This window comes from Ciconia boyciana, chromosome 1, assembly GCF_034638445.1.
Source record: "Ciconia boyciana chromosome 1, ASM3463844v1, whole genome shotgun sequence".
NCBI lineage: Eukaryota > Metazoa > Chordata > Aves > Ciconiiformes > Ciconiidae > Ciconia > Ciconia boyciana.
In genome coordinates, this window is record NC_132934.1 from 77584531 (window position 1) to 77596547 (window position 12017).

General features: G+C 38.7%; 1 protein-coding gene across 4 annotated transcripts in view; it reads right to left on the minus strand.

The window, feature by feature from the left end:
* Window positions 1-12017, minus strand: part of SCUBE1 (signal peptide, CUB domain and EGF like domain containing 1) — a 221058-nt gene that overhangs the window by 163874 nt on the left and 45167 nt on the right. For all 4 annotated transcript variants that reach the window (XM_072875936.1, XM_072875926.1, XM_072875918.1 and 1 more), the window contains exon 4: window positions 439-573. In XM_072875936.1, the coding sequence (XP_072732037.1) occupies window positions 439-573 (135 nt within the window). The remainder of the gene's footprint in view (window positions 1-438; window positions 574-12017) is intronic.

The following is a 12017-nucleotide window of genomic DNA, read 5'->3' on the forward strand; positions in this document are numbered from 1 at the left end:
AGCAATGAGTTACATGACTGACAAAAAAACATAACCTGTATAACTTCCAGAAGCAACAAGCTGTTCATTTTGATTTAAGATACCATGCTTTCTAAGGTGGAAGAGAGGTGAGCTATTATATAATAAACAGATGAGAAATTGTTAAGTCTTGGAAACTCAGAAGCAGAAAGTTGCCATTTGAAAATCTGCCTCTGCCTGCCCAAAGAGCCTGCTGTTTGAACCAAGTATCATTTCTATGTCAAACCAAAGCCTTTTCCCCTGTCTTATTTATGGCTCTGCTACAAGTTTGGGTAGCAGAGGAATCAATCAATTCCAACCAACCAGTGAAATGATTTTGGGAGCTCTGGGGGTAAAAAAAATCCCCCCAAACAGTTTCTGCATTTCTGATTGAACACAGAATTTATTCTAAAGAGCACAATTTACACACTGAAAACTTACCAATGGAGCGATGAATGCAGGTATGCTGGTTATCACTCAGAAAAAAGCCCTCTTTGCACTGACATTCATAGCTGCCCATAGTATTTACACAAATCTGCTGGCACCCTCCATTGTTATCCTGACACTCATCAACATCTAGAAGAGAGAAGGAAAAAGAAATGCAAGATAATGTACAGATTCAGAATATACATCTAGAAGAGCAAGGAATCCATGAAAAGGCACACTGTAAATTAAGCTAATGAAAACTACCCGAACCCTATCAGAGTTAATCCAAATTAATCCATCTAATTCTTTTTCCTACATCCTAGGTTTAAAGTTAACATAAAAAAACAGTGGGTCCAGCTAAGTCTCCATGCATTCTGAGCTGCAAATTGATTTCCAATGCACAATGAATGTTAATGTCCTAAAAAGGCTGTGACCCCATCTGCCAAGTGTGGTGTTGCACTCTGTCATTCCCACTCCACTTGGAAAGACATACTTCAGGCCTACAGTAATTTCTAGCAGGGGTAGCAGGCAAACACAAAGGGCATTACTGGGTGAAAAGAGTCTTTATAGAGTTCTGGTCTTGAACAGAACAGCATGTTTCAATTACTGGAGTCATAACCCCCTACTTTGTCAGTTTGTTTAATGTTGTTTAATGAAAAGAAGGCTTCTTAAATCTAAATGTTCCATGTCTGTATTGTCATTTTAATAGGCAAATATATAAAACCACAAAGGCAGCATTAGCTACTGGCTGTTCTGAGGGTCCCTGCCTACCCCCCATCACCTCTCTTTGGCATAAAAGTTTTTATGCTGTTGTGTTTAACAGAGACATATGTTTCAGCATTGGGAAACCACTGCCACTAAAAGATATCTGACCCACATTCAACCTTGCAACTCTCCTTTTTTGCTCATAAAAGGTATATCATATCCACTTTCTGGTTTTTCTTTGGATAAAAGCAACTTGCCACCTGAAAAATCCATATTTTCCTTTCTAATGGAGACTCTGCAACCAGTTAGTTGTTTCACAGTATGTGCCAACATGTCAGCAAATGAGCTGGTGTGTGTTTTGCTTTCATTTTATTTGGGGGGGGGGGGGGGGGCGGGACACAACGAAGCTAAATGATCCACAACATTCAAAACCTCAGCAGAGCTGGCACAGCTCCTGCAGAAATTAATTCCTCCAGGACTGGCCGCAATACACTAAGGTAAAACCAAGCTGCTTTTGCCAGTGCTCTTGCAGGCAAGGCCAGGAAGATCTGAAATGCTAGAGAAGCTCAGCCAGTAACTAATGCAGGAACGCCAGCTCGTTCGGCAGCTTGCTCGGCTAAGCCTGCTATTGCTCTTTGTGCTGGTGTGCTGCCTGAGCTTCATGGGACAGAAATTGTAGCTCTTTCTCACAGAGAAGAAAAGCTCTAGGGTAATTACAGCAGTACCCAGGGAAACCAGGCAGTATCCTCCTGTCTTGAACTACAATGCAAATGTAGACAGTCCTCCTTTTTTTGTTTACCAGGAAACGTTAAGCACTATTGCATCAAATTTTCTGTATCAAAATCCTCCCCACCCTCAGCTCTTACCCTCTTCCAGATTTGAACCTTTTCATAACCCCATCAGAGCAGTTTGTGAGGGCATTGGAAAAGGAGAAGTGAAGGCTTTCCTTGCCTACTGCAGTATAAGATGGAAAGATAAATAAGACAGCTTTGTGAGACCCATCCTCTGTGAGTCAGCAGGCCTTGCTGCCCTATTAGTGCCAACTCAAACTTGTTCCTTCAAAACAGCACACTGGAATCTAGATCCTCCTCTCTGGAAGATTAGTTGAACACTTACTGAAGGAAAAAGTCTCAGTTGGTACATGTACAAACCCCAAAATTTTGCTACAAAGTATGCGGCCTTCCCAGCGTTCTGTTTATAGTATCACAAAGCAACTTGAACAATTGCCTTCCAGCTCTGATGAATAATCTGAAACAAATGCAACGATTTATAAACATTTTTTTCTGCTCTTGATAGCAAATGCTGGTGATTTACCACTTCTGTAAAGACACAGCTCAATTTACCATGAAGCCCCAAATCCATATGCTGGAATAAAAGTTATTACAATTTAAACTCTTTAAAAAGTTTTAATATGAGGAAGTTCTAATTGTTTTCAATTACTTGCCTGAAAATTATTTTAATATGCATTTATAAAGAGAAGGAGTTGAAGAAAGGGAGCAGCTGGGATCTAGGACTACTATATCTCCATACTACATGCCTTCCAATAAATCTTGGCCTGGTGGTGTAAGATTAACATTTTCTCTTCTCAGGCCTCAGTCCTACTAGGGTCAGGCTTTTTGGAGCACTTCATATTACTGCAGTCTTAGAAGGCAGTATTGCTTATTATCCACCATACCAAGCAATCTATTGGACGTGGCTGCCCAGAAAATATTTACTGAATTATTTACTTGGTAAACTTTCTTTCCAATAAAGTCACTTTATGATCAGCCTATTACTCTAAACTCAGTTTAGAGAAAGGGATAAAAAAGTATTCTGAAGTTAGGAGAGAGAACTCCATCAACTCCAATGAGTTCAAGCTTTGGTAGATCTGGCAGAATAATTGCTTCATGTATCTGAATTTTCTCAAAGCTCACAAATGAAATAGCTGCCAAAGAGGCCTTTTCTTTCTTTCATTGTTTGTGCAACCCTCGTTCAACGCAGCTCAAGTTACCCAGCTGCACGTGTAAACATCAGTAATGCAGCATATGTGAGACTGCATTTTGGACCAGATTTTCTAGAGATTAAGTTCCACATAAACACCAAAATAAGTAGCTAAGTTTTCAATAAAGCTCTTCTGGCTCCAGTTTTGGAGGCTCTACATGTCAAACTGGGCTGTTGACTGTTTTGAAAAACTGAGGGTGGATCCTCAGGAGCTTTAGTTGTTGCCACTCTGTGTGACAGTTTACACCTGCTGGAGGCCTGCACCCCAGGGCCTAACTCTAGACAGAGGGAAAAAGTCACTTATGTAAAATCCCTTCACTCAAACACCTACTCTAAGCCCCAACTAAACCCATTTTAAAAATTTGTAAATTTATTGAGCACAAATACAAAGCTCACTTTCTTTATTACTCTACTCTTTATAAAAATGATTATTTTTTTTTTTTTTTTAGAGCAGATAGACATGTTGTCTTTGGCAACCTTTTGCACAAAATCAACTACCACTGGTCATCTTATCCAGGACCAGGGTTGTCTCCCTGAGGACGGCAGCCCCAAGGCAGCAGGTGCATGTCTCCCTTCCTTTAAACTGGTGTACGGAAACTCAAATCCACTTCCTAGGCTCCTTATCTGGCAAAAGTTCTTTCATCCAGCTTGGCCTCACCATCTGCAGTGTGCTGATTCCTAGAGTACATTACCCACTGCTTACGGGAGAGCTGAGCCTCAAAATCCTACTGATGATCCCAGGGTGGAAGCTGGAGCAACGTTTCAGCAAACCTACACAATCCAAACTCACAAAAAGATGGAAAAATGTTCTCACCTGAGCTGAGCTCAGATGGTTATCCCACATGGCTGCTCCAACCCTCATCCTCAAAAAGAGGAGGAAAAACTAGGAGAAAGTGAATATATGTCTTAAGCCATTCTCTGTAACCCTCATCACAAAGAGCTGTCCTGTGATTATGTCTACCAAAGACAATCCCTGATGGAAGCATCTAGAAATAACTCAGTTTCCACAACCCTTAACTACTCCTTACCAAATAAGCACAAATAAATAGCCAAGATGACAATCAGCACAAGAGCTAGAATTGTTTATACAGAGTTTAGACCAGAGTGGCAAACCTATGTTTCCAGGGAGATGAGGGCCTGAACTTCAAATTGGCCAGTCATCATCAAGGACAACAAGGAATAAGGGAAGAGCCAGTTCAGGGAAAGGCTGGGAAAGGAGAAGTATCTTTCAAAAGAGCAGGAGAGATAATGGATGCATATATACATACATATACAGATATATCTATACAGCAGAAGCGTTATGCAAATTAATGCATATCTGAATTTGCATAAGACCTCTAGCTTTTTGGCCCACTGCCTTCACATAATCAAACTTGTGTTCTGTATCTTGGTAAGATGAGATCCTCTAGAGAGCAGTAGCGTGGAACAGTATCAAAGGGTAGGAAACATTACAGTTGATAAAGATGGATGTTTTATTTATTAAATAAACAAATGTTTTCAGTTTCTCATTTAATTTATCTGATGAACTTTTCAAACTAGCTCCACTGGTATTTCACCCTGATCTGGCTCAGAACTTCCCCCAGTATTTGGCCTAAAGAAGCTATTCTGATCGAGTGTCCTGTTTGGATACCATCAAGGGAGAAAAGTCTGCTAAGGGTACCTGAAACCAAAACCACAAGCAGGAAGATACAAAAGTGGAAACGCTACACAGAGTCAATGACAAGAACAGTATGTCCACTGTCCACTTCCTCCCATGATCTTCTCTTCCTTCCTTCAGACATTTTTCTTTCATGTCAGCATTTTCATAAGCACTTAGGCTCCTCAGAAATCTGAGTCGTCTCATTTTCAGTCTCCAAAGCACTTGGGAGCTACAGTACCATTCACTTACTACAGCATTAATATTCTTTGGAGACTTCCAAAAACAGGACTTTGACTCATGATCCAGGGAGCTGATTCTGCCAGTTTTTCTCTAAGCTACTCTTTGAAACTTTTGGAAGATTTCTCTAAGATGCCTATTTTACTAGTGCAGAACATCAGGATAGAACTGTTGATAGCAATAGTGCAGACTTTCCTCAAATGTTAGCAACAAAACACCACTGAGGATATCTTGTATTTGTAAGAGAAATGATTAGTAACTGCAAACTCAGAAAATATGAGTGCCTGATTCTGAAATTTTAAAATAATTATATTCTGAGTATTTCTAGTCAGACAGCCAGCTGAAAGTCTCATTAAAAAAATCACATTCCTGGATGTACTATAGTCATAGTTATTCTCATACCAAAAGAACATATAGCCCAGCATCCTCTCTTTGACACTGCCCTGTAGTTGATACTCAGGAGAAGACTGTAGAGATAGGACAGAACCATTGCTGGCATGCTCTCCCAGCTTTCAGCAATCACGTACTTATTAACCTTCCTAAATCACTTGCTACACCATTGTCACTGCTGGATCTTTCCTGTATGAATTTATCTAATCTCTTCTGAACCCAACGTGATGGGGCAATTACTTCTGTGATTTAATTACGAGTTACATAAAAAAGACATCCTTTTGTTTATTTCAAACATGCTGCTTCAGAGTCCGAATGAATGCCCCCTAATCCCATTATTGCGAGAGACAGTAAATATTCATTCCCTACTTGCCTTTTCTGCATCTTTCTTGATGTTACAGATCCCCCTCAGCCTCATACTACCTCATCTATTTTGAGCCCTGAAGCACTGCAATACACAAATATGATAATTACAGAGACAATCTGAATCACTTCAGTATATCATGTTTAAAACAAAAAGTGCTCATTTCTAGAAGTTAACCTTAATGACAGCAACGTTTGGCACATATTCTTCTCACTTCTCTATTTCATTCCCTCCAAGTACCATGATGCTCTGTTGGAGTGGGTGTCTTGGAAGATCTGATTTCAAGATAGCTATGGAAGCCCAAAGAGTAAATCTGGCATGTAGGAGTGACACAAATGGTATCAGATTAAAGGTTGTAGGCAGGTGCTCCTGCTGGAATGGTCATACAAGTAGCAACATGCTGTCAAGGTAGGGAGGGTGATTCATTGCATCAGCTGAGGGGGCCTTGGAAACAGGAATCATTGCTAATTGACATAACTGCTAAACCACCTTTCTTAGACCAACTTTATCTGAGCATACAAAGGGAAATATTAGAAGAAAGAGACACCACTACCTACGTACACAGCATTCATATCTCCAGGAGATCTGAAATCAGACTTCACCAAGAATTTAAAAGCAGGGCCCAAATTTTCTACTATTTGCACATAAGGCTAGAATTCTGCTTTTTGTTCCCTTCTTTCAGAAACTGAAAAATGTGGTGAAGAAAAGGAAAAACCCTTGAATCCAGTACTTAATTCACTACCACAGTTGCAGAAGTCTTCACTAGAGCCCTTGCTGAGAAAAGATCCACTTGCAAGAAAACGGATCCTACAGCAGTGAATGTTTACTGGAGTAAATATTAAAAGAACCAAAAAGTGTGAAAAATTACCTTTCCCTGAAAAATAAAGCACATTTTACAGAAGAGAAACATGAAGTACTAATCACAAGGATGCTCTTGGGTGATGAATACAAAATCATTCTAAAATGATCAATGAATTGATCCCTAGAACCATTCTTCTTACGTACAAGGATACAACACCTAAAATGATGCCCACGATCTGTCCCAGAGAATCCCATCGCTTAATGGGCTACAATCACCTATCACCTCAACACACACTGACTAGGCTTCGTCTTTGCCTGCACAGTTATAGATGTGCGCAACTTGAAAAGGAATGCTTAAAATCATTTTTCCATAGCTATTTTGTGACACACGGTGTAATTCCTTAAATTTCATACTACACAAACACAGTGTAAATGCAGCTGCAACAGACTTTTTTGCTATGTATAGCATACAAAATATTCATTTAACACAAGAGCTTAACTCTGCTGCATGTGATGCCTGCCCATTTGCTTAGCAGAAGTAAACAGCCCCACAGACATTGCGTGAATATTGCATCAAGTTCAAGTCTCTTGACATCACTTGTTTATTCCTTTCTTAAACAACTGGGCACCACTGTCTGTCCTTTTAAGACACCAAAACCCTTTTCACAGCTTTTAGCATTTCCAAAATAAACATTCAAGCCCCTTAATGTGACATCTTAGTTGTAGCTTCTATCCTCTCACTTGGTAATCACGTCTAATTTTTAGACAGACACATACACATGGTGGCCTCCTGACAACAGTGCCTAAACACAACAAAGTTCCCAATCAATTATTTTTTAGTAAGTTTTCCATTCTTCTGATACAGGGCTTTAAAACAAATTTGTATGAATTTGATCCTGTTTCTTTTCATCTACATTGCCACTATCTAGGGAATGCCAGCAGCCTCCAGCTTGGCATGAGGCTCTTACTGTGAGGCTCGGACAGCCCCGGCTCTATTAGCAATAAGCTTGCAGTTCCCACTGACATCTAGCTGCATGTAGGGCACTCCAAATTGCAATGCTGGATTAAGAATCCTCCGTAAACTAGATGGAGGGAAGTTAATTACAGATGCAAAAAAGAAGCAGTCCTGATCAACTGAAGGAAAAATTTGGGACAAGATGAATAAATTATCCAGTCTATCATAACGTCCCTTACTTTATCTTACCCCTGGGCTTTCTCTAGAGCATCATTAACTGCTGCAGGTTCAACTGAAGCAGTATTCTATACCCTTCTTCCAAGATAACTATTGCTTATACCTGCTTCCTTTTACATCTACTTACAGACCCTGCCAGGATCAGAAAAATCTGGTTTGGGTTAACTCAAAACTGCTTTTTTTGTTTGTTTTGATTTTTTTCTTACAAAAATGAAAAATATTTTGCTGTGGGTCAAACAAAGCATATAACTTAACATGAAAAATGAAACAATATTTTCCTTTCAAGTTGGTAACATTTTCCAGGTCTATACAACATGAAGCATTTTGTTCCTGAGCTCTGTTAATAAAAGCCAAGGAAATGGCTAGATTCATGTTTTTCTTTGTTATCTATCAGTAACACAGTTAGTGGAATCTCTAGATTCAGATGAGGGATTTTAAACTAAGCATTGCAGCACCCAGTAGGCTATGAAATCATTCTCACTCTCTATATCAATAATACTTGAAGTCCAAGAAAAGCAGAAGAAACAAGAGAGTCTGAAGCACATCCTTCAACACACTGAAAAGGGAACTCCTTCAACACACTGAAAAGAGAACTATATCAGGAGCTGAGAAAGACTGGCTTAGTCAGGCACATATCTACACATTAAACTTTTGGGGAACAGGAAAATGCTGAAAATGTTTTGGAAGTGCTGAAATTGCTCCTGTAGGTCATACCAAAACAAGTAATTTTTCCTGAAAGTATCTCCATCAGTGAAAAGTGTTTTGTAAATGCAACCTCAGTTTCTGAATAGTTTCAGTAGGTACGTCTTCAGTGAATGAATGCTTCACCTGGCACAAAATGTTTGGGCAAATGGGCATTTATGCCACCAGGAAAACTAGTTCAGCATTTCCACTCTCCTAAACATGAGTAACACAAAAAGCAGTATTTAGAACAAATATTTTCTCTGATTTCTCTTGACAGAAATACCTGAAAGATATTCAAGATCTTACAGGAAACATTAACTTCTTTTTTATATGGAATGGCAATACTAGCTTACCACTCAACTTGGTTCTGCTGTGTTACACAGTACAAGCTGGATTGGTTGGTTGGTTTGTTTTGACTACCTGGTTTTAAGAAAACAGCCTTAGAAAACAGTTGGACACCTGTGCACGAGCTAAGCAGCAGCTGCCCACTAGCACATGTAAGCTGCAGTAAATTGTGTTAGTGCTATGCAACTCAACAGATGAACACCATCAGCCACTTGCATCTCTTATAAAGAGACATCAACATCGCCTTGATCCGTAAGAGTGCTGGAAATTATCAATAAAAAGCAATAGCGGTCAAGAAATCTGACTTCAGGAACGTCGTAACTATGTAAAGAAGGGATGAATTTAGTAAGGTTGGAGCTGGCATGGTAGTGTAAAGCCAAAACAAACAAAGAAAGAACCCAAAATAAATCAAAACAAACAACCGCCTCATCCCCACCTTCCCCATGAAATTCACCAGAGCTGTATATTCTTTTCACCAGCACCTGGGAACACATAAATGGAATTCTATAACAGCTATATAACAGTGTGCGTTTTTTCTTCAATCAAAGTACTTAGGAGTCATGGTCTTCTGTTATCAGTGTCCAAAATAGGAAGTTAATGCATCTACTCACTTTGCAGTTGCATCAGGTAAGTTAAATACATATACAAGAGAGAAAACCTTGTGTTTCATGCAAAAGTTAATCTGTAAATGACAGGAATCATGCAGAGCTTTCTATGGGCAACTTATTCCACTAAAAGCCTTCTTACCTTTTACTCTAAGATATCTGATGTTGGTAAGTAAGTACCAACATCAGTTGTACAGTAAGTACAACCTGTAAGTCAGAGGGAGAAGTATTTACATGTTAAGGCAAATGGACTGACTGTCCACTGACAAATTCTGCAACTTGGAGTCCCTGAAGTTCCTCTCAGACATGTACCCTGTGTGAAATTAAAAAGTTGACGCTTGTTGGAACCTTTTTATTTGGAGCTCATTTTCCTAGAGTTCTTCTTCGAGTTCTGATTTCAAATTCAAACACTCAAAGCAAAACTCAGTCCATACCCAGGATATTCATGTCATTTCAGAGCACAAGAATGAGTTTTCACATTCTTTCAATGTGCAGTCATTAACAGGCTGAGCCTGTGGTCCCTTCAGAGCCTAATCAATACTGACATTTATAGTTAGGAGGAGTTCTTCCACTTATTTTTAAAGTGAGTAAAATAAAGTCTCTTAGACTTCCCTAAGATGTTTCAGAGGTTTTTGTAAGTACTGAATAACATTCGGTGGCATATAGACAGTCTCAGGCCTATTAAAGAAAACACTGCACTTGCACAGGCAGCGGATATCATGACTCATACCTGCTGTGCACGTAAAAGTTTGGATGCACTGGGATCGGGGTGCTTGGCATCTTATATAACCAAGCTCTAAATGATTCGTAAGTCACATGACAAAAGTCTGGCTCCCTGTCCTGTAAGTGCAGCTCCAAGCCTGTCACTGTAAATCACTAGTGGGATCCAGAACCCATTCTTTGCTGTCATATTAGTAATTTTTATTGTGTCTCTGACTAATTTCAGAAGAGTTTCTTAGTTATGCCTTCAAAATAAATGACAGAAATAATTAAACTAATGAAGTTTCTCAACTTTTCCAAAGGAAATTATTCAAGCTCCCCAGTTAAGTCTAAATATACCAACATATATACTCATGATATTGAATTGCAAAAACTTTTTCAGAAGGTAACACTGAAATATTGCTAGTCTTTATTTCTAATATGTATCTGAAAAATATGACTCTGGTACTTTAATAAAACAGTAGAAGTTCTCAGTAGTGGAAAACTTTTCAGCCTGTATTGGTCACAATAGTAAAACACTAGGGATACTTGCAAAAAATGACTTTAGGGATTTTTTGGTTGATTCAGATACACAAAAATAGATCACCTCACTTTCAGGTTTCTTGTATACTTATAAACACACTACGTTGGAGAAACTCTGTAGGAGAAAAAAAATCTTGTAGAAAAATGTAGTTCTTTGCCATTCAAGCTTATTTAATCAAAACGAATTATAAAAAATTTCACCTAGGAGTTTTCCCTATTTAGTATGTTGTCTGATAAAGTAGCTAATACAAGAAAAAAATTAGCATGAAAAACAGTGTACCCTACAATAAAAAAACCCCACATTTTTCCCCATGAAGAACTATACAATTTTATATTCAAAATTTTCAAAGTAAAGTCAATTTTCAAGGTCTTGCAATGAAATCTTGCCTCTCTGCACAGCTCTTCTCCTGAGAGGAATAAAACCCATGAAAGTATGCTCACTAACATATGACCTACAGTATACAAAGCTAGAGGCTCCCAGAACCCTGGATGCCCGACTCTTGTTGAGGAGTGTTTGTAACACTGCTGTCTGAATAAATTCAGCAAATACATCTTTCCATTCTTTTGAACTCTTCCATTCTACTTCCATTCTGTTTTAACTAAGGTACGACCACTCTGCTGAAGAGGCTGTACTATAGCCTCATACTCATTGCTGTAGCAACTTTCTCTTCAGTTAGAATTTTCTTATGTTAAGATGGAGTGGAAAAGCTTTGCCCTGACTCTCATTTCTGCTCCTGTCTTACAGCACAATATCATATGTCCACTCCAGTCTTATTTATTTAACAAAGTATATTTCAATTGTTTCCAAACATTTCCTTCCATATCCCATAAGGCCTCTTAATCATAAATTTTGCTTTAATCCTAAACCATCCAAATTCTCTAAACAATAATTTGTGTAAAGTATGTCCAGTGACTTTTTAATTAATGTTTTAATTAATGAGAAATTATTATTATTATTTAGATGTTAGCTACAGTCATCACAAAGTCATATTAAAATATGCTACCATCAACTAGTCCATGTTCCTTCCTGCACCTCTTTTATGCAAAACTACATCTTGTGCTCTGATACAATTCCAGTAAGGAACGTGTATGCAGGGAATATTTTGAGATACTTGAGAAGGATCTGTTTGAATTCTGCAGAAGGTAATGGAAGCAGTAAAAATAATCCTCTATATTGGTCCTGTAGTCTGATTCAAACTTTTATGTTTGCACATTGTACACTGAAGTCAAAAGCGTAACATCAAGACATAGAAATTCATGGAAAGTATTAGACAGCAAAAGCAGGGCACTACAGAAAGCCGAGACCCTGGAATCTACTTAACAAGAAAATTCACTACCAACCTTTCATCTGGTACTCATCCATACTGGAAAAGAGTATTGTTTCATTGCCTAATACAGAAAGCAATTATG